We start from the raw sequence: 23,870 nt of genomic DNA on the forward strand, positions 1-23,870 counted from the left end.
ACCAAGAGCCACCACCTGCACATGGAGGGAACTGCACGACAGACCAGCCTGAAGAAAACTCAGAATATCTGACACCAAGGCCTGGGTAGGAGAAACATTTCGGTCCAAACACCAAGCCTCAAAAATCTTCCATACTCTAACATAAGCGAGGTTGGTGGACGTCTTACGCGATCGCAGGAACGTAGCCACTACGGCTGGAGAATGGCCTTTGCCCCGTAACTGTCGCCTTTCAAAAGCCATGCTGCTAGACAAAAGCGATCGACTTCCTCCAAACAGATGGGCCCTTGATGTAGCAGAACTGGACTGTCTGGAAACTGCAGCAGACCCATCACCACTAGATTGAGGAGGTCTGCAAACCATGGGTGTCTGGGTCATTCCGGGGCTATGAGGATGACCTCCACCGGATGGAGTTCTATTCGCCTGAGTACTTTGCCAATCAACGCCCAAGGTGGAAAGACGTACAGTAGAACTTCGGTGGACCAGGGCAGGGCTAGGGCATCCCTCTGCTCCAGTCTCTCTGCGACGAGCGTAGAAATGCGGAGTCTTGGCATTCCGAAACGTCGTCATGAGATCCATGCTGGGCATACTCCACGTGTAGCATATTAGTTGAAAAGCTGTGTCCGGGTACATACAGGGAACAGGAACTTTGTTAAGAGAAAAGATCTCCCCAAAAAAGGACGAGGACACAAAAAAGGTGCTAATTGGAGCAACGCCCAGCAGGATTGTTTGATTTTTTCTTTAGAATGAATAACTAAGGACTCACAAAGCTTGAAAACTAGCCTTACAAAATTAATATGTTCTTATGATTTATTTTTTTTTACCTGATAGTTTCCTTCTGCTCATTTGTACTTCCAGCTCACTTGCAACGAGGGCTGGGATCTGGCACCATAAAGCCTTTACTCACCACTACCCAGAGATTTCTCCCCCATCCTAACATACCTATCTGGTCACTGCCCTGGGATCAGGACCATGCACCAGGGGGCTCTCCTTCTGGAGCCCTGCAATCATGGGCATCATGATTACACCTGGTATCCATGACTGCAAGGCTCCAGAGGCAACCCTGGTGCACAGGACTGTCACACTAATGACCAAACTATTTACTTTGGGATGGGATGACATTAAATAGAGGAAATATTCCCGGGTAGTTACGAATGAAGGGTCATGATGCCAGATTCCAGCCCTGGCAATCTGGCCAACAGGTGTCACCCTTAACTAAATGATCATGACTCCCTCTTCCTGCTCCAAAAAGGCTGTGGATGCTGCCTCTGCATAGCATTTGCTACCTGAACCACCAGGCTGGCCATAATTTTCTAGCAACTCATGGAACTACTTCATGGAGATATTTATAAGAAATCTCGAGGAATCCAATGGTTACAGACAGACATGATTCTACAAAGTACAATCAACAGCATATCCACTAATAATCTTCTTAATTTAGACTATACCTAAAAAGAGCTGTTATTTTAGTAGGAAGCACCTGATGAATAACATTCTATGTAACTATATTTCTTCAAAAAAGGGTGGTAAAAGCAAAAAGCTGCCTTCCAGTGAAGATGGTAGGAGTAATTGCTAACAGAATTCAAGAATCCCTGCAACAAACATATGGGCCGATGCAGTATGGTGCGCTCGACCGAGCACACCATTAGCCCCCATTTGGCCGCGCATTTTTGATGCGCTATTTTTACCCCCTCCCCCCCCAAAACTAATAGCGCCCGCAACATGCAAATGCATGTTGATGAGCCTATTAGTTAGTCCCACGATCCAGAAAGTAAAATGTGCAGCCAAGCCGAACATTTTAATTTCGGCCGGCACTGGGAAAGTGTACAGAAAAGCCGAAAAAATTGCTTTTCTGTACACCCTCAGACTTAATATCATAGCGATATTAAGTCAGAGGACCCAAAAATAATAAAAATAAAAAATCTAAAAAAAAAAAAAATCTGCCCATGGGTTGGAAAATGGATGCTCAATTTTGCTGGTGTCCGTTTTCTGAACCCGTGGCTGTCAGCAGGTTCGACAACCAACGCCGGCAAAATTAAGAGTCGGCTGTCAAACCTGCTGACAGCCGCCACTTCTATCAATAAGGAGGCGCTAGGGACGCGCTAGTGTCCCTAGCACCTCCTTATTACCATGGGCCCTAATTTGCATACCTTTGCTTAATGAATTGCACTCTGGCTCGTCCGCGCGGTTTACTGTATCGGCCCTATAGACTAGCATTAGGGAATATGGGCAGATTAGAGGATGTGGCAATATTTATCTACTAACAAGTTCTATGCTTCTATAAGGGATATCTATACATGATTTCCTGCCTACTCACCTCTTCTTTTGACCAGCCTAGGCTAGGAATTCTACAAAAAAATTATGTATACCTGATGGATAAAGTTATGCATTGAACATTTCTAAAAGCAGCAAGTTCTATATAGTGCTAAAAGAACTATAAGCTTCATTCTTCTTGTCAAAAATTCCTATATATTTGGTCTTTATTTGGGAAATGCTGAGACAGAAGACAGCTCAAAAACCGGACATTTTCTGAAGCTTCAGGTTAAGTCAGATTTCTGTAACTAAAATCTAAAAGATCCATATTCAGTGCCACTTAGCCGGATAAGTTCAAACTTATCCGGCTAAATAGTGCCATTTCAATATTCAGCCATGTTAAGCAGTTACCATTTAGCTGGCTAAGCAGGGGATAGGACAAGGGCATAGCTACTTATTCAGCTAACGTAGTATCTGATTCACTAAGTCCTGCAGGACTTAGTGAATGCAGGACCTCCTTTGTGGAACTCCATCCCAACGGAGCTAAGGCAGGAACCTTGCCTCCCAACATTCAGGAAAAGACTCAAAACGTGGCTATTCAAAAAAGCCTTCCCAGACTTGGATTAAACTCATTACTCACCTCATCTACAACCAACTTCCAGCACTACCAGTATGCAGAAAACCATCACTTATGACCACTACCTTTATATAAAAAACTGTACTTATTTCAAATGGACAAATCATTGTAAATCACATAATTCTTGTAATGTACCCCGCCATACTTCGGTTAAGATACTATGTTAAAGTTCCTTTCATTTTTCCTCTTGCTCCCAGTTGTACTCATCCCTGTTTTATTGTAACTGTAACTATTTTATGTTTAGCACCTATTATTTATTTCGTTCATTGTTCCTTTTCTCACTCCATTGTTTATTGTAAACCGGCATGATGTGATTCCCTCACGAATGCCGGTATAGAAAAAAACTAAAATAAATAAATAAATAAATAAAGTCAGAGCTTTCTAAACTTTTCATGTTGGTGACACTTTTTAGACAAACAATTTCACGACACTGTAATTCAGTCTACTAGCAAACCAGAAGTTAAAGGTTAAACGAACGAAACATATTTCGACAATTTATGTATGTTTCCTTAAACATATACATAAATAAAATGTTTCACGACACAACCTATCTCATGAAAACCTTTCATTTATATTAAAAATATATAACATTCCAAGATTAATGTTATTATCATTTATGAGTAACAATAATAAAACAAATTGTCTGTCCCACACACACTCATTTCCCTCCCCCCCCCCAAGCACACATCTGGCCCCCACACACTCATTTCCCTCCCCCCCCCCCAAACACACATCTGGCCCCCACACACTCATTTCCCTCCCCCCCCCCCCAAACACACGTCTGGCCCCCACACACTCATTTCCCTCCCCCCCCCCAAACACACGTCTGGCCCCCACACACTCATTTCCCTCCCCCCCCCAAACACACGTCTGGCCCCCACACACTCATTTCCCTCCCCCCCCCCCCAAACACACGTCTGGCCCCCACACACTCATTTCCCTCCCCCCCCCCCAAACACACGTCTGGCCCCCACACACTCATTTCCCTCCCCCCCCCCCCCAACACACGTCTGACCCCCACACACTCATTTCCCTCCCCCCCCAAAGCACGTCTGTCCCCCACACACTCATTTCCCTCCCCCCCCAAGCACATGTCTGTCCCCCACACACTCATCTCTCTCCCCCCCCCCCCCCAGCACGTCTGGCCCCCACACATGTACTTCTTCTTTTTGATTGTTGCCAGTTAAGTGCTTCACTACCTTTAGGGTTCAAGCCTGCTGTGCTGCATAAAACCTTTCAGGATCACCAGATACTGTTGCTTGTAGTCAGTACTTCTCGTGGCCAGGCCTCATTGGCAGCAACAGCCAATGACAGGGCCAGCTGGGATCAAATCCCACCCACCAAGCCCCAAAAAAAATGCGATTGACAGCAAAAATCGCCCCAAAAATAAGCAACCCATGAACTGAAAAAAAAAAAAAAGTGAATCTCTAGAAAAAAAAAAGCCCAGACTTGCGTCGGCGTTGACAGGGCTTGCGCGACACACCTGCACACTGCAGGCAACACGTCGCGACACACAGTTTGGAAAGCTCTGCACTAACGGGCCGATGCAGTAAAGTGTGCTGAGGCTGAGCACACTATTAGCCCCCGTTTGGCTGCGTGTTTTCGACGCACTATTTTTACCCCTTATACAGTAAGGGGTAATAGCGCGTGGAAAACGCGTGTCCAACCCCCCCCCCCCCCCCCGAAACTAATAGCGCCCACAACATGCAAATGCATGTTGATGGGCCTATTAGTCATTCCTGCGCGATACAGAAAATAAATTTACTTTCAGAAATTAATGCCTGCCAAAGGCAAGAGTTAATTTCGGCCGGCACCGGGAAAGTGTACAGAAAAGCAGAAAAAACTGCTTTTCTGTACACCCTCCGACTTAACATCATAGCGATATTAAGTCGGAGGCCCCAAAAATTAAATAAATAAATAAAAAATAAAAATCTGCCCGCGGGTTGGAAGACGGACGCTCAATTTTGCCACTGTCAGTGGGTTCGAGAACAGACGCCGGTAAAATTGAGCGTCGGCTGTCAAACCCGCTGACAGCCGCTGCTTCTGTCAAAAAGGAGGCGCTAGGGACGTGCTAGTGTCCCTAGCGCCTTCTTTTACTGCGGGCCCTAATTTGCATACGGGCCGATACTGAATCACATGCACAGGACACTGGCCTGTGCGCTCGCCGGCTCTCCCACGACTTTTACTGTATTGGCCCGTGTTTTTCCCATAGACACAAAATGGGAGAAAAACCTTAATGAATCTGGCCCTTAGCTGGGTAAGTGTCGATATTCAGCCTTATCAGTCTAATTTAGCTGGATAAACTTATCCAGCTAACTATTAGATAGCTGGGTATATTCAGTAGCATACCTGTGCCGCTGAATATCCCAGCCAAGTTAGTGGATATGTTTATCCAATTAACTTGCTCAGCCAGATAGCAGCTGAATATGGACCTCTAAATCTTACTGTTATCCTCAAGGCATCAATGTGAATGGCAGGCCAGGCAGTGAAAACTAGACAGCAGCAAAGCCAGTGACTTAATGAGAAGACAGAAAAAAAAAATCTGTTTACAAATACATGAACAAATTGTCCTATGCATCTAATGGCATTGTGTAATATCAGTGTTAAGGGTGTTTCATTTACCTGCTTCTTCGGCTTTGCTGGAACTAGGGCATGGGACTGTTGTCGGCGAAGAGACACTGACAGCAGTGGACATGGGTTTAACGGCTGCTGAAGCCAAAGTCTGTGATTCGCTGGCCAACACCTGCTGCTGTGGTCCTGAAGGTTTTAGTAAAGGAGTCACTGCAGAAGATGAACTAGAACCCACACCTTCAGCTGGCTTCGAAAATGAAAGGAAAATGTGTTAAACTATTTTAAATTAAGTATATCTGTTGGAGTTTATTCATTTTCATGTAGCTTTAAAAAATCAACAGCGGCAGGGTTGGAATTTTTAATTTAATTAATCAACCCACACTTCAATGAAAACAAATCCATAAAAACCCTTTGTATACAGATTATTTACATGTTAGTAAACCTTCTATAATTTTTGAATTATCTAGGAAAAAATGTGCATCCATTTAGATAAAAAAAAATGTTTATACTGGACCAGCCCAATGGCTCTTTGCCCCTGTGCAGAGGACCTGGCTTTGATTCCTGAGACACGTCTTCCACTTCCTGGGCTAGCTCGGCATACTGTGGAGGTAGTGTTCACTGCCCTTGAGAGGAGAGAGCCCCAGTCATTGCACAACATCAAAACCTAATGCCTGGCTTTAGAGTCCATGAATGCAGGATTCCAGAAAGAGTCTTCGGCCATGGGCAGTCAGTAAAATGTCTAGGCTAGGTGATTTGGGAGGGGATATCGAACAGGGAAAAAAATTCCAGGGTTCTTTTGAATGAAGGCTTATGGCACCAGTTCCCAGCCCTGGCTCCTTTGAGCTTCCAACAGGATAAAACTGCCAGATCCAAAAAAAAAATGTTACTCAAGTGTCTTATTGCTTCCTATATTTATTTATTTATTTATTTATTTAGATTTTTTATATACCGGCATTCGAGACAGCAGTCACATCATGCTGGTTCACATAAAACAGGGGTGCAAAGTAAACATAACAATAACAATGGTGCTGAAAAGGCAGTTACATATAACAAGGTGATAAGAACTTGGCTTAGAGGAAGAGAAAGGACAGGTTATTAATTTACACAAGTAAACGATAGGAGATAAGGTCGACCATAGTGTAGATGGAGATTAGGGGTGGCTTGGAAGTATTAGATCAATTGACGTCTGGGAAGGCTTGTATGAATATCCAGGTCTTTAGTCTTTTTTTGAAGGTTGAGATGCATGGTTCTATTCTGAGATTTGAGGGTATGGAGTTCCATAACGGTGGGATGGCTGTAGAGAAAGCTCGGTCTCTTAGTGTGCTGTGTCTGGTAGATTTGGGCGGTGGTACCTGTAGCGAACCCTTGAATGTATCTCTTGTCGGTCTTGACGAATTGTGTAGTCGGAGAGGGATCTGTAGGTCAATGGGAGCCAGTTGGTGGATGTTTTTGTATGTGGTGAGAATGGCCTTGTATATTATTCTAAAGTGTATCCAATGGAGGTTCTTTAGAATAGGGGTTATGTGGTCCCTTCTCCTGGTATTTGTCAGAATTCGTGCAGCTGCATTTTGCACCATCTGAAGCGGTTTGGTGTATGAAGCGGGAAGGCCAAGTAGGATGGTGTTACAATAGTCTAATTTTGAAAAAATGATTGCTTGCAGAATGGTTCTGAAATCTTGGGCATAGAAAAGAGGTCTAATTCTTTTCAGAACTTGTAATATATATTCTTTGCCATGACCATTTGTTACTGAAACAAAAGGGTTGCCTTCAACAAAAAAGGGGAGTAACAATAAAATACTTTCAAAGGTTAGGAATATATTTTTTGGAACACACACAGTTTAATTTTTATTTTATTGTTTAACAGAGAAGAACAACTCAAAATTATAAAAATCGATCCTAAAAGGGATGGAGCTGGGCTCAACTGCTAAAGTGCTCAAGCAGAAAAGACAATCCAAATCTACTATCCCACTGGGAGGCTGGTTCAGACAGTAGCAAAATGTTAATGTGTCGACTAAACACCACAAAACAGCCTTGCAAATGTTCTTAATGTAAGCAGACCTTAGATCAGTGGCTCTCAATAAGTGGTATGTGAATCCCTAGAGGCACATGAAAGTCTGTCAGCAGTTCACAGAGACTGCTGCAATAGGAGCCCAATCTGCAGAAGGCAACTGCTGCCACCACCAAGTGCCAATCTAGAGTAGAAGATTTGGGGTTTAAAGTTGGCTGCCACCTTCTGGCATACAGTAGGTCCTGCTCTGGCCAGTCCTGAACAAGGGCGTTGATCCCCAGGGATTGCTGATCTCTTCTGCGCCTGAAGAATTGGGAGACCTTCGCATTGTAAGATGAGGCCAGCAGGTCAATAGATGGTAAATTTTCTTTTTTCTAACGAGTACTGTAATCCCGCTATACCACCAATGCTGGTGTAGGGAAAGCATGTCCACATCTGCTAAGAGACGGAGAGCTATGGGAGGGCTGAGGTCACTGCAGGGGGTGTATCGAAGGTGACGTCAGCTTTGAAACCTGACTCCGTCTCCATCTGCTAGCGGGGGAGCATATAACCCATTGGTCCCGAGTCCATCTGGCTACACTGTAGGAAATCTAAATTTGTACCTGAGGCAATGGAGAGTAAAGTGACTTGCCCAAGGCCACAAGGAGCAGCAGGATTTGAACCCTGGCTTTGCTGGCTCGCAGCCGGCTATAACCATTAGTCTGCTCCTCCATGCTTGTGATGCTCATTTAGCAGAATAACCCTAAATAGTGAAGAGGCTCAGATGACATTTGGCCTTGACAAATGTGCTAAGGCAAAGCAAAATTGCTTACCTTGTAATAGGTGTTATCCCAGGACAGCAGGATGTAGTCCTCACATATGGGTGACATCAGTAATGGAGCCCTATGTACGGAAAAACTTCTCTCAAAGTTTCTATGAAACTTTTGACTGGCACCAGAGTGCCCACTGAGCATGCCCAGCATGCCATGATATTCCCTGCCACAGGGGTCTCCCTTCAGTCTGTTTTGTAGCAATTAGTGTTAACCAAAAATAAAATAATAAAACGTATCTGACCCAACTCCGCGGGGTGGCGGGTGGGTTTCGTGAGGACTACATCCTGCTGTCCTGGGATAACACCTATTACAAGGTAAGCAATTCTGCTTTATCCCAGGACAAGCAGGATGCTAGTCCTCACATATGGGTGATTAGCAAGCTAGAGGCTGAGTCATTTGGAATTGAGGCAACAGTGAAGTATTGTTGTTAAAATGAATCAGCCGAAGATCACAGCAGGTTGGCTGTAGGAGGAGTTGGGATTAAACTGGAAACAAGTTCTTTAAGACAGATTGTCCGTAGGCTGAATCTTGTCTTCCTTCTTTGTCTAAACAGTAGTGAGCTGTAAAGGTGTGAAGAGAACTCCATGTTGCTGCTTTACAAATGTCCAGAATAGGTACAGAGCGAAGGTGTGCTACTGAGGTTGACATTGCTCTGACTGAATGTGCTTTTACTCGCCCTTGAAGAGTAAGGCCTGCTTTCTCATAACAAAACTGTATGCAATCTGCTAGCCAGTTTGATAAAGTATGTTTTCCCACTGCTTTACCTGGTTTATTTGGATCATAAGATACAAATAGTTGACTGGATTTCCTTTGGACTGTAGTGCGGTTTAAGTAGAAGGATAGCGCACGTATACAGTCCAAGGTATGTAAGGCTCTTTCTCCCTGGTGAGAATGAGGCCTTGGAAAAAATGTTGGTAAAACAATAGATTGATTCAGGCGGAATTCCGTGACTACTTTTGGAAGGAATTTGGGATGAGTACGGAGGACCACCTTGTCATGCAGGAACTTTGTAAAGGGTTCGTACGTGACAAGAGCTTGTAGTTCACTAACTCTTCTAGCTGATGTAATGGCTATGAGGAATACAGTTTTCCATGTAAGATATTTAAGGTCACAGGTATCTATGGGTTCGAATGGAGAACGCATGAGCCTGGCTAATACTACGTTTAGATCCCATTGTATGCTTGGGGGATGAACTGGAGGTTTAAGGTGAGTTAAACCTTTCATAAACCTGCTGACAAGAGGTTGTGTAGAGATTGGTGCATCTCCCATCTTGTTATGGTAAGCTGAGATTGCACTCAAATGTACTCTTACAGATGAAGTCCGAAGACCAGACAGAGTCTGAAAGATGGTAAAGGTAATCTAGTAGTGAGGTAGTGGGGCAAGTGAAAGGATCTAAAAGACTTCTGAGTGCACCACAAAGTAAACCGTTTCCATTTCTGGGAATAATTCTTTCTAGTGGAAGGTTTACGTGAAGCTATCAGTACTTGAGATATAGTGGTTGGAAGGTTGAGTGGTTGTAAGATCAAGCTTTCAACATCCATGCTGTCAGGGATAGGGATTGAAGGTTGGGATGGCGCAACCAACCCTGATCCTGAGTTATGAGATTGGGAGCTACTCCCAGGCGAATTGGATCCCTGACTGAGAGGTCTAGCAGTGTGGGAAACCATACCTGCCGAGGCCAGTAGGGGGCTATGAGTATCATGGTCCCTTTGTCCTGTTGTAGCTTCACTAGAGTTTTGGTTATGAGTGGTATCGGTGGATATGCATATAACAGGCCTGAGTTCCAATGGCGAGCAAAGGCGTCCCTTGGTAGGCTGTTCTCCTGTTGTAACAGGGAGCAGTAATTGTTCACTTTGTAGTTCAGATGGGATGCAAAGGAGATCTATTGCTGGTTGATCCCAGCGATGGAAGATCTTGGTTGCTATCGCTGGATCCAAGGACCATTCGTGTGGTTGGAACTGACGACTGAGGCGATCGGCTATTATGTTGCGGATGCCTGCTAGGTAAGTGGCCCGTAGAAGAATTGAGTGTGCTACGGCCCAGTCCCAAATCTGTGCTGCTTCTTGGCAAAGGAGGTAGGAACCTGTTCCCCCTTGTTTGTTGATGTACCACATAGCTACTGTGTTGCTGTCTGAATCAGCACAGTCTTGTGTGAGAGGCAGTCTTTGAACGCATGTAGCGCATAACGTATAGCTCGAAGCTCTAGGAAGTTTATTTGAAAAGAGGCTTCGGCTTTTGTCCACGTCCCTTGGGTCTGGAGATGACCAATGTGTGCTCCCCAGCCTAAGGTGGACGCATCTGTAGTTAACGTTAGTTGTGGAACTGGTTGCTGGAAGGGCATACCTTTGAGCAAATTGTTCATTGATGTCCACCAGAGGAGAGAGGAACGCAGTTCCTGCGTTATCTGAATGGGAGTGGACAATGGTTGAATGGCTTGAATCCACTGAGATTTGAGTGTCCATTGCATTAGACGCATGGTCAGTCTGGCCATGGGAGTGACGTGAACTGTGGAGGCCATGTGACCGAGTAGGGTGAGGCACTGATGAGCTGTAACTTGAGATTGATTTCAGAGAGAGTGTGCCAGGAGAACGAGTGTTTGAGCACGGTCTCTTGGAAGAAAAGCCTTTGCTATGGTGGTGTTTAGATCTGTACCTATGAATTGTAACAGGTGAGATGGTGTGAAGTGGGATTTCTGGTAGTTGATGAGAAATCCCAAGGAGTGAAGCAAGTTGACTGTGAGCTTGAGGGAATTGAGAGCTCCTTCTTGAGTCTGACTTCTGATGAGCCAATCGTCCAGATAAGGGAATACATGCACCTTTTGTTTGTGAAGATGTGCCACCGCTACTGCCAGACACTTTGTGAAGACTCGAGGTGCTGAGGCTAGGCCGAATGGGAGCACTCGGTATTGAAAATGTTGACCTTTTACCAGAAATCGCAAGTACTGGCGATGAGGAGGAAAGATGGGAATGTGAGCGTAGGCGTCTTGAAGATCCAGGGAACAGAGCCAATCCCCTCTTTGAAGGAGACGTAGCACAGTGCCCAATGACACCATCCTGAATTTTTCTTTTTTGAGAAATTTGTTGAGATTTCTGAGGTCTAGGATGGGACGAAGGCCTCCTGTTTTCTTTGGAATGAGGAAATAGCGGGAGTAGAATCCTCTGCCCTGCTGAGGGCCGGGGACTGGCTCTATGGCCCTGGCTCTCAGAAGGGTGGATAATTCTGCTTGTAGAATTTTGGAATGTTGATTCACTGTCCAAGATGAGAGTGGTGGAGATTCTTTTGGTACAGTGAGAAAATCCAATCGGTAACCGTGAGCTGTTATGGAGAGTACCCATTGGTCTGTGGTTATGGAGGTCCAGGTGTGATGGAAAAGGGTTACATGACCTCCTACCGGTAGGTGTGGAGTGGGTTGGTGGGTTGGCTGCTGCTCTCTGACTTTCTTTCAAAAACCTGATGTTGAGGCAGTTTGAGGAGGAGGTTGAGGCCTTGCAGGCCTTTGCCTAGCCTGTGGACGCTGAGCTGGGCGAGATGGTCTTGCTCGGTTTGATGGGGGATAATAGCGGCGTTGGCGGTAGTAAGGGCGCCTTATATCCCTTCTAGGAGGTCTTCTGACCGGGGGTTGAGGCTCCTGAGGCAGTAAGGCAAGTTGCTTAAGTGTCTCAGTATGATCTTTAATAGTCGCAACCGCTTCTTTAACCTTGTCGCCAAACAGGTTATCCCCCAAACAGGGAAGGTCTGCTAGTCTTTCCTGTACCTCCAGCCGGAGATCTGATGCTTTAAGCCAGGCCCATCTACGTGCTGTTATTCCTGAAGCTGAGAGACGTGCTGCAGTTTCAAAACTGTCGTAGGTAGCTCTGACTTCATGTTTGCCCGCCTCTAGGCCTTTATGCACCAGCTGATGGAAGGGTTCCTGATATTGATCAGGAAGTGTGAGTACCAGGTCCTGGACTTGTTTCCAAAGATTTCTTTGGTATTGGTTCATAAAGAGTTGGTAAGATGCAATTCGAGAAACCAACATGGAACCTTGGAAAACTTTTCGGCCTAAGTTGTCCATGAATCTGTTATCCCTCCCAGGTGGTGTGGAGGCATGAGACTTTAATCTTTTAGCCTTTTTCTGGGCCGACTCTACGACCACTGACTGGTGAGGTAGCTGGGTTTTTTGAAATCCAGGTATTGGTTGGACTAAGTAGGTGGCATCTGACCTCTTATTGACTGCTGCCAGTGAACCTGGGTGTTCCCATATTCGGTACATGAGTTCTTGTAATACCTCATGTACCAGCACTGCCAAAATCTCCTTGGGAGGGTCTACAAATTGTAGGACCTCCAGTGTCTTTTGTCTGGCATCCACCTCTACATGTAACTGGAAGGGGATGGTGTCCGCCTTGTCCTTCACAAAGTTTGAGAAAGATAAATCTTCCGGAGGAGACTTTCTACGGTCCTCAGGAGGAGATGGTTCAGACAGCAGGTCTTCTTCTGAGGAGTACTCTGTCTCTGTGTCTGTCTCTCTTGGTGACCTCAGTGGCTGTGGTGTAATTGGCACCAGCGATGGCTCTCTGGGCATTGGTGGAAGTAAGGGAGAACGAGGCTGATGAGGCCTGGGAACTCCTGAGGGTCCTGGAACAGGTTCTTCTTGGCTGTCTCTGGGCTTCCTCGAGAAAGCATTGGGTAGAGTGTCCAGTTTAGTCATCAGTGGTTGAAGAACCGTGAAATCTGAAGATGGCACCGATGGAGTCACCAGTGGAATCTGTGAAGGCATCGGGCGAGGCATCCATCGCGGGCATCGGCTGCGGGATCGAAGGCCGTACCGGTATCAATGGATCGGAAGGCATCGGAGCTGGTGTCGATGGCGACATCGGTGTCTATGGCTGGCATGTATCACACCGAGGAGCGCTTGTTGCACCGCTTGACGGATGTACTCAAGTTCCGCCCGCATAGCTGATGGTATCAGAGCAGCTATGGGGGGGAGGCGGCGATGGCGATACCGATACCTCTTCAGAACCCTGAGGAGGTATGGTGCCCGGCACCGATATCGGTGGGGATCGCCCCGGTACTGTAGGCCTCAGAGCCTCCGCGCTTGGCCAAGCTTTCTTAGCGGAGGACGCATCCTTCGATGGTTCCTCGGGTACTGGCTCGATGGCGTGCTGGCGTCGATGCCGATGCTTCTCTTTATGTTTTTCGCTGCCGGAGGTGGATGCCTTCGACGATGGCGAGGGGGAGGGAGTAGAAGCGTCTCCGGCCTCACCTGGATGTCGTCATTTCAGCACAACTTGCCGTATCGATCCCGATGGCGATGACTGGGCTGACGTCTAAGTTATTGGGAGCAGTTGAATTTTGAAGAGATGCTCCATTTTCTCCATCCGGAGCCGACGTCCCTTCGATGTCATTTCGGCAAATAAAGGACAAGACTTTACATCGTGTTTTTCGCCGAGGCAAAGAACACATTTCTTGGTGCGGGTCCGTAATGGACATATTTCTTGCACAATTCGGGCATTTTTTAAAACCAGAGGTCATTTTTGTCGGACAGCCGTCGACGGCAATGTGAGAGAGAAAAACGGTATGGAACCGTTGGAAACTCAGGGAAAAAACTGAAACCTCGATGGAACGGAAGGGAGACCCGTGCGGTGGAAAGTTTTTCCTGAACTTTTCTAAACTTTTCTAAAGTTTTGTGAGTGGTGAAAATCACCACAGGACTCCAGATTAACCGCGAGGCTAACGGCTCTGCGGAAAAAAGAAGACTGAAGGGAGACCCCTGTGGCAGGGAATATCATGGCATGCTGGGCATGCTCAGTGGGCACTCTGGTGCCAGTCAAAAGTTTCATAGAAACTTTGAGAGAAGTTTTTCCGTACATAGGGCTCCATTACTGATGTCACCCATATGTGAGGACTAGCATCCTGCTTGTCCTGGGATAACCATCTTTAAAGGAAAATTAAGCAAAACTGAAAGCATCTTCCTAACAAAAGATTTCAGTGTAAAGGTACTGGAGCAGGAAGGTGGAAAACGTTTGGCATAAAGAACTGAGATAAAAGCTCAGTAAAGAGTACTAAAGGAGGCTGAAACTGATATTAAAAAGTGCCTTAACAGCATAGAATAAGATACACGCTATTAATCTGCTTGCGATTCCTGCATTCTCACACAATTTTCAATAGTAGACTGGCCCCTTAAAAATCTTGATGCAATAACAAGAAAGCTCTTCTGTGCTGATCAGGTAATCTAGAAGAACAAGTGTATGTCAAGATTGTACATCCTGAGCTAAATGTGGCATAGGTCTTATTGAAACTGATTACACATACAGAATTACCATACTAGGCCTTCAGGCATATTTAATGGCATCAATGGGCCCAAATAATGCCGATGTATGAAAGTGAACAAGCATCTGCAGTCTCCCTTCTTAAGCTTGGACAATCGTTCCAGAGAATAGAAGGAATGACTGAGAATCCACCAGTACACAACCTGAAAGAAGCAACAGAATTTGCAAAATGAGAAAAATCTCTTTAAAGAATCAGACTAGCAAACAAGAAAAGATAGCTGATCGAAACAAATACAGAGGTACAGTTACTTCAGAAACCTCACAAAGGTTAAGATTTGACACAGCTGTGGCTAAAGATAGACGAACTCAAGCCCAAGGATGAGAAATTTGTAACTGCAGTACAGGATAGTGGGCTATGGACAAGATGGGTCACAACCAGCATAGAAAAAAAACTGACAAATGCAGATTCTGTAAAACAGAACTATAAATGTTTACATATTTCTTTGCTGGATGTGACGTGCTCATGTTAGAAGGTCCGGATATAGAAAGGCACAGCAAGGTGGCATGGCTCATTCAATGGAAACTGTGAAAATGCTATAACATTGCAATACTATAAAAACACTGGAATCATAACTCTAACAGAATTGAAGAGAACAAAGAAGTTGTGAGCAGTTGGGCCATTCCTATTTCAATCAATAAGATGGATGCTATGAAATCTAAAATTGTGGTAAAGGAGAAAAATCCAAGAATGGCATTGCTGATATTCTGTGGATTGTATGGAGAAAACAAAGATCCTCAAGACCAAGAGATGCAATCAGAGATCAAGAAAATGTGACAAAAAGATAAAATAGTCCCAATCATATTTAGTGCAACTGCCTAATTAAGAAGAATTTTCATGTGCATCTTGATATGATGTCCATACATATTACATCCTATGAACTTATAAGAAGTGGCTCTCTTTGGTACAATGCAAGAATTAAGAGGAGCATTAGCAGTAAATCTGAGAAACAGATCATTCCCAGCATATCCTGAAGTTCACATATCATGAAGTTCATTCTGATCAAGGTATGCATGAAATAAACCAATTTGGCGATACTGCCCCCAAGAGATGGAGAAAGTATCTGTGGAAGACAACCCCTGCCCTCACCAAGCACCAATCTAAAAGAGAAACTCTTCAACTTAATGTTTGCTGCCCCTTCTGGCCTGGAGATATACAATATCACTGCTGCTGCTTGGGAGAAAATAGTTGCTGTCTGTCATTTAGCATGAGAGAAGCTGGAGACTTTGCTGGCTGATAACTTATAGGCCAGGCAGCAGGCAAGTAGGAGGGACAGTGCAAGTACTGCATTTTCTATCCTGGGAACAGGAAGTGCAGCACTTCTCTTCCTCCTGTATCCCTAATGCATGGGCTTCCTGATTAGAAATGAAGTCTACTCTCAGTCATGGCATTAATGGGAATATTAAAATGCAGAATTAAAATTGGAACTAGATTGCATAAAATTTTGTATCAAGTTATTAAAAATAATGGAGAAATTACCTGATAATTTCGTTTTCCTTAATATGGACAGATGGACTCAGGACCAATGGGTTATATGCTCCCCTGCTAGCAGATGGAGACTGAGTCAGGTTTCATAGCTGAAGTCACCTTAGATACACTCTTGCAGTGACCTCAGTCCTTCAGTATTCTCTTCAAAAGCCATTGTGGACATACTATTGAAAAAACTTGATTAAAACTAGATAACTATAACTGTACTCACCCAAACAAATGCTGAATCCCAGCAAGATTATAGCTGCCCTGATCTAGGGACTGGGCGACGGCTTACCCGTAACCTCTTGGAATCGATATTCATTTCACAGACAATTCCTTGGCACCGACCTTGGGGCAGCCGGAGGCGGGATGCTGAGTGCATCTGTCTAACACTAAGGAAATCAAAATTATCAGGTAATTTCTCCATTTCCTAGCTTGTAGCCAGATGGACTCAGGACCAATGGGATGTACAAAAGCTACTCCCAATCATGTTGGGAGGCTGCCCGCGGTCCGGTTAGTACCGTCCTTGCAAAGGTTGCGTCCTCTCAGGCCTGAACGTCCAGGAGATAGAACCTGGAGAAGGTGTGCAAGGAAGACCATGTCGCCGCTCAGCAGATGTCGATGGGAGATAGTAGCTTAGCTTCCGTCCAGGATACTACCTGAGCCCTAGTGGAATACGGTTTAATCTAAAAGGGTAATGGCTTTCCTGTCTCAACATAAGCTCCCATGCCCACCTCCTTGATCCAGCAAACTATGGTAGCCCGTGAAGCTGGTTCTTCCTGCTTCCTTCCACCGTGAAGAACGAACAAGCGGTCCGTGGTTCTGAAAGTTCCAGATACCGCATTAAAATCCTACTGACGTTTAAATGGTGGAGGAGGCGGTATTCTTTCAAGTCCTTGTGCAACGAAATGGACTGATTCACATGAAACTCCGAGATTACCTTGGGCAAGAAGGATGGAACAGTACGAAGTTGTAACACTCCTGGAGTCATCCGGAGGAATGGTTCCCTACACAACAATGCTTGTAGTTAAGGGTTAACAGGTGTAAGGAAAGATTGTGCAGCAGCCGAAAGGAGGGCCCTTCCAAAAATTCCAATACTAGATTAAGATTCCACAAGGGATCTGGCCACTGAAGGGGTGGCCAGATGTGCTTTACCCTTTTTAGAAAACAGACTTTGTCCAGATAAGCCAATAGGCGGGTTCTGTTCACCTCGCCTCTGAAACAGGAGAGAGCCGCTACCTGGACCTTCAAGGAGTTAAGGGACAACTCTTTAATCAAGCCGTCCTGTAAAAATTCCAGAATCGGAGGGGATTTTGGCCGTTTGAGGAGCAACACTGCGTTCCTCACACCAGGCCTCAAATACTCTCCAGACCCGCACATAATCTAGGGATGTAGAGAACTTCCATGCGCGGAGCAAGGTGGTAATTACTGCTTCCGAATATCCCCACTTCATGAGGTAAGTCCCCTCAAGGGACTAAGACAAAATAGAGTCGGATCCTTGTGAGGGACTGGTCCTTGCTGGAGCAGGTCCCTATGAGGTGGGAAGCACAGGGGGGTCTCCACCAGAAACCTCCTCATGTCTGCATACCACGGGCGCCTGGGCCAATCCGGAGCCAGTAGAAGGACTAATCCCCTGTGGCGCTCAATTCTGTGAATGACCCAGCCCAGCAGTGGCCATGGAGGGAAGGCATATAGTATATATCCTCTTCTTGCCAGATCTGATCAAGGGCGTTGATCTCTTCTGTGACTAAAGAATCAGGAGACCTTCGCATTGTGAGATGTGGCCATCTATCAATAGCTGAAAGGCTCTGGCCGACAATGCCCATTCTCCTGGATCCAGACTCTCCCTGCTTAGAAAGTCTGCTCTGACAATGTTTTTTCCTACGATGTGGAAGGCTGAGATCGTTTGTAGATTCAATTCCGCCCATTCCATAAGGAAATCTTTCTCCAGAGACACTTGCTGGCTCTTGGTTCCTCCCTGTCGGTTGATGTAGGCTACCGTTGTTGCGTTGTCGGACATCATGCAGGCCGCCTGACCCTGGAGTAAGTGGTTGACCGGAAGACACACCATTCTGACCACCCAAGCTTCCAGGTGGCTTATGCTCCAGAGCACTTCTTCCTTGGTCCAACGTCCCTTGGCTGCCAGTTCCTGACAGTGAGCTCTCCAACCCCAGAGGCTCGCATCTGTTGTGAGGACCAGCCAGTTCGGTGGTGACAGGTTTAGATCCTTGTTCAGGTGAGTTTCCTGAAGACACCACTGGAGCTGAGAACATACTTACATTGGTAGGTGGAGGTGAATTGAATAGTCTTGAGACAGCGAGTTCCAAAGTGACAGTAGGAGCACTGGCTTCACCCACAGTCCTACCTTCAGGGTTGACGCCATCAAACCGAGGTCTCGAAGATAGCTCCACATCTTGGGGAATATCGTGTCAACAGACACACCCGCAATATCAACTTCCTTATCCATGAAGGCGGGAGGAAGACCTTGTCCTGCTTGATGTTGAACCGTACTCCCAGATTTGGCAAGGACTCTGGGGGCTTGAGGCTGCTTTTCTCCTTGTTTAAAACTCAACCAAGCTCCTGAAGCAGAGGCATCACCCTGTGGGTCACCTGGAGACTCTCTTCCAACGACTTCACCCGGATCAATTAGTCGTCCAAGTACAGATGCATCAGGATTCCTTCTTTCCTCAGTGCCGCCATTATGACCACCATAATCTTGGAAAATGTTCATGGGGCGGTGGCCAGGCCAAAGGGTAGCGCCCAGAACTGAAATTGGCAGCCCAATACCGCAAAGCATAGGAAATGCTGATGTTCTTGCCGGATTGGAATATGAAGGTAGGCTTCGGAGAGGGACTCTCCCGGTTGTAATAACATAAGAACATAAGAAAATGCCATACTGGATCAGACCAAGGGTCCATCAAGCCCAGCACACTGTTTCCAACAGTGGCCAATCCAGGCCATAAGAACCTGGCAAGAACCCAAAAACTAAGTCTATTCCATGTTACCATTGCTAATGGCAGTGGCTATTCTCTAAGTGAACTTAATAGCAGGTAATGGACTTCTCCTCCAAGAACTTATCCAATCCTTTTTTAAACACAGCTATACTAACTGCACTAACCACATCCTCTGGCAACAAATTCCAGAGTTTAATTGTGCGTTGAGTAAAAAAGAACTTTCTCCGATTAGTTTTAAATGTGCCCCATGCTAACTTCATGGAGTGCCCCCTAGTCTTTCTACTATCTGAAAGAGTAAATAACAGATTCACATCTACCCGTTCGAGACCTCTCATGATTTTAAACACCTCTATCATATCCCCCCTCAGCCGTCTCTTCTCCAAGCTGAAAAGTCCTAAGCTCTTTAGTCTTTCCTCATAGGGGAGTTGTTCCATTCCCTTTATCATTTTGGTAGCCCTTCTCTGTACCTTCTCCATCGCAACTATATCTTTTTTGAGATGCGGCGACCAGAATTGTACACAGTATTCAAGGTGCGGTCTCACCATGGAGCGATACAGAGGCATTATGACATTTTCCGTTTTATTCACCATTCCCTTTCTAATAATTCCCAACATTCTGTTTGCTTTTTTGACTGCCGCAGCACACTGAACCGACGATTTCAATGTGTTATCCACTATGACACCTAGATCTCTTTCTTGGGTTGTAGCACCTAATATGGAACCCAACATTGTGTAATTATAGCATGGGTTATTTTTCCCTATATGCATCACCTTGCACTTATCCACATTAAATTTCATCTGCCATCTGGATGCCCAATTTTCCAGTCTCACAAGGTCTTCCTACAATTTATCACAATCTGCTTGTGATTTAACTACTCTGAACAATTTTGTATCATCTGCAAATTTGATTATCTCACTCGTCGTATTTCTTTCCAGATCATTTATAAATATATTGAAAAGTACGGGTCCCAATACAGATCCCTGAGGCACTCCACTGTCCACTCCCTTCCACTGAGAAAATTGTCCATTTAATCCTACTCTCTGTTTCCTGTCTTTTAGCCAGTTTGCAATCCATGAAAGGACATCACCACCTATCCCATGACTTTTTACTTTTCCTAGAAGCCTCTCATGAGGAACTTTGTCAAACGCCTTCTGAAAATCCAAGTATACTATATCTACTGGTTCACCTTTATCCACATGTTTATTAACTCCTTCAAAAAAGTGAAGCAGATTTGTGAGGCAAGACTTGCCCTGGGTAAAGCCATGCTGACTTTGTTCCATTAAACCATGTCTTTCTATATGTTCTGTGATTTTGATGTTTAGAACACTTTCCACTATTTTTCCTGCCACTGAAGTCAGGCTAACCGTTCTGTAGTTTCCCGGATCGCCTCGAAGCCCTTTTTAAATATTGGGGTTACATTTGCTATCCTCCAGTCTTCAGGTACAATGGATGATTTTAATGATAAGTTACAAATTTTTACTAATAGGTCTGAAATTTCATTTTTTAGTTCCTTCAGAACTCTGGGGTGTATACCATCCGGTCCGGGTGATTTACTACTCTTCAGTTTGTCAATCAGGCCTACCACATCTTCTAGGTTCACAGTGATTTGATTCAGTCCATCTGAATCATTACCCATGAAAACCTTCTCCATTACAGGTACCTCCCCAACATCCTCTTCAGTAAACACCGAAGCAATGAAATCATTTAATCTTTCCGCGATGGCCTTATCTTCTCTAAGTGCCCCTTTAACCCCTCGATCATCTAAAGGACCAACTGACTCCCTCACAGGCTTTCTGCTTCGGATATATTTAAAAAAGTTTTTACTGTGAGTTTTTGCCTCTACAGCCAACTTCTTTTCAAATTGTCTCTTAGCCTGTCTTATCAATGTCTTACATTTAACTTGCCAACGTTTATGCTTTATCCTATTTTCTTCTGTTGGATCCTTCTTCCAATTTTTGAATGAAGATCTTTTGGCTAAAATACGTACAGCCATTATTATGGAGCGCAGAGTTTCCATACAGGTGTCGGTTGACACTCTTGAGGTCAAGGATGGGGCGAAAGGAACCCTCCTTGGGTAAAGTGAAATAGATGGAATAACATCCCGTATTTTCTTGGGACTCAGGTACTGGAATTATAGCCCTCAATTTGAGGGCCTTTATCAAGGTAGACTCCACTGCCTGCTTCTTGTGCTGGCAAGGATACATCATGAACATGTCCCAAGGAGTGCTGTGAAACTCCAGTGTGTATCCTTCTCAAATGACATCCAGTACCTATTTGTCTGACGTGATCTCGACCCACAGCTGGTAGAAGAGGGATAGTCTACCTTCTATCTCCTCGTTCCTTGGATGGGTCAGCAAAACGTCATTGTGGAGTTTGAGTCGAACCTGAACCCAAACCTGCCCCTCTCTTAGGCTGTTGGCCCCAAAAGGACTGAGACCTCCCTGAGGATCGAGGCCTCTGAAATGCCAAGTTTCTGTAGGGTCGATAGCGTTGGGTGCCCCTGTATCGACCCCTCATAGGTGAAGAGCGCTGTGACTGCTTTCTCTTATCTTCTGGTAGCTGGGGGACTGGAGATTCACCCTACTTACTGGCCAGCTTTTCCGATTCGCTTCTGAAGAGGAGTGATCCCTTAAAGGGCATTTTTATGAGGTTTGCCTTAGAGGTCATGTTTGCTGACCAATTTTACAGCCATAGCTGCCTTCTGGCCACAATCAGAGGCCACTCCTCTGGCCAGGATACGAACTAGGTCAGAGCCCGCGTCAGCTAAAAAGGTGGTGGCAGGTTCCATTGCTTCTCTGGAATATACCCGAGTCATGCACTTCTCCAGAGAGGAGCAGGTAAGAGCGAGCCACCAGGGCACAGCAGGAAGCAATCTGCAAGGTCATTGCTGTTGCATCAAAGGCTTGCTTAAGGATGGACTCCATCCGCCTATCATGCGCATCCTTTAAGGCCGTTCCTCCCTCCACAGAGATAGTTGTTCGTTTGGAAACAGCGCAGACCAGCGCATCAACTTTATGGAAGCGCAGGAGTTCTCTCGCTGCCGGATCCAGTGGGTATAGAGCTTCTAATGCTCGACCATCTTTATTTATTTATTTATTTAGCATTTTTCTATACCGACCTTCATGGTTAAATACCATATCAGATCGGTTTACATCGAACGGGGAATAGAGAACTGTAACAAACGGAACAGCAATTTATAATCAGAAGGAGAACAAAGTTACATTAAACAAGGACTATAAACTTGGAAGCTTTACAGCTGGAAAAAATAAAGGCCTGAGTAGGGCAATAACTTAAACACAAGAAGTCATAATGGAATCCGGGCTAGGGCAGGTTAGATTATTAGTGAAGGTACTAAAATATGAAGTTAATTGAGGAGTAGCATGGTTCCATAGCTCGTGAACAGGTTGATCGTCTATTGTGTATCTGAAGGATCCGGGAACGCTTGTCGGAACAGCCAAGTCTTAAGTTTTTTCTTAAATGTTAGTAGGCATGGTTCCAACCTGAGGTCAGCGGGGAGGTTGTTCCAGATGGCTGGACCTGCTATTGAAAAAGCTCGGACCCTGGTCGAGATGAGGCGAGTGGCTTTGGTTGGAGGGGCTTGTAGCGCTCCTTTGTAGATTTCTCTAATCGGTCTGTTGGAAGTATGGAGTTTGAGAGGAATTTCAAGGTCAAGGTGAAGATGGTAACGGATGGACTTGTGTATCAGGGTGAGTGATTTGTGAAGGACTCTGTGGCAGACTGGTAACCAGTGTAAGTTTCGGAGAGTGGGAGTAATATGTTCTCTCCGGTTGGTCTTTAAAACTCACTTCAGGGGCATCCCATTCCAGGTCAATCAACTCCTGGATGGCTTCTAGCACTGGAAGATAGCAAGAGGCTTTCCGTAGAGACACCAGAATGGGATTCTTCTTAGGTTCAGTCATGGGGTCTGCCCCAGGAACTCCCAGAGTCTGAAGACTCTGGGAAACCAGGACCGGCAATTCGTCTCTACGGAAAAAAACGTAACATGGTTCGATATGGTTCTAAACCTGGAAGGATTTCTCCATCCTCCAAGGAATCTGAATCCCCTTCTTCGCCCGTGCTCTCCGAGTCCATGCCAGGGACATCCTTGGTGAGGTGAGGCATGTCCCGAGGTCTGCCGATATGGATGGGAGAGGGAGGCCTAACCGGCTGTGATTCCATCCGGACAGGGGCAAGAGAAGCAGATTGCACCCGCATGCAGGCTTGAAGGCCTTGAAAAGGTAGCACCCCAAAAGAAGGCCACCGGGTCCATACCTAGCTCAGGGGGAACTGGGGTAGGTGCCATTGAATTTCCCTCTCCTATGGAAGACCCAGCCCCGGGATTATTCATATCCAGGGTGCTTCCGGTTAAGGCTGTGGCTGACCCATCCTACAAATGTGAAGAACCAGGCTTGGTAAAATCTGGGGAGGTCAACTCTTCCTGGGCCTCTTCATAGTGCTAACATAAGAAAGAATCCATGTCAGACTGAGTAACCCTAGTAAGGCAAGCAGCGCAGAGAGAATGGTGCTTATGTTTCTTTGCTGCCGGAACCATTAGAGACGGCAGTTGTGAATTCAGCCTGCTCGCGCTTGAAGACTTTGTGTGCAACTAAGCGGGCTGTGGTGAGGCACACGCAAAGCTCGAGCACTCGGAAATTCTGCTCCTTACTTGTTGTCTGCGCAAAGTTGTGCTTGTAAGAGTGCACACAAAGTTGTGCGCATACCGACACTGTATGGAAAGCAATGCACGACTCACAAAACGGCGCCGATGTGGCCTACCACACAGTGTGCAGACTAAGCCTGAAGCTCACTGGGAGGCCTCTCAACCCACTCAGATGCTCACTTCCTTTTGCAGCAATGGAACG

The 23,870-nt window shown here is 45.6% G+C and overlaps 1 protein-coding gene across 12 annotated transcripts in view; it reads right to left on the reverse strand.

The window, feature by feature from the left end:
• Window positions 1-23,870, reverse strand: part of YEATS2 (YEATS domain containing 2) — a 799,337-nt gene that overhangs the window by 213,891 nt on the left and 561,576 nt on the right. For all 12 annotated transcript variants that reach the window (XR_003858765.1, XM_029617009.1, XM_029617017.1 and 9 more), the window contains one exon: window positions 5,510-5,705. Coding sequence is in view for 11 of the 12 variants with exons in the window: in XM_029617009.1 (XP_029472869.1) it covers window positions 5,510-5,705 (196 nt within the window). In the remaining variant the exon portion in view is untranslated. The remainder of the gene's footprint in view (window positions 1-5,509; window positions 5,706-23,870) is intronic.

This window comes from Rhinatrema bivittatum, chromosome 9, assembly GCF_901001135.1.
Source record: "Rhinatrema bivittatum chromosome 9, aRhiBiv1.1, whole genome shotgun sequence".
NCBI classification, from domain to species: domain Eukaryota; kingdom Metazoa; phylum Chordata; class Amphibia; order Gymnophiona; family Rhinatrematidae; genus Rhinatrema; species Rhinatrema bivittatum.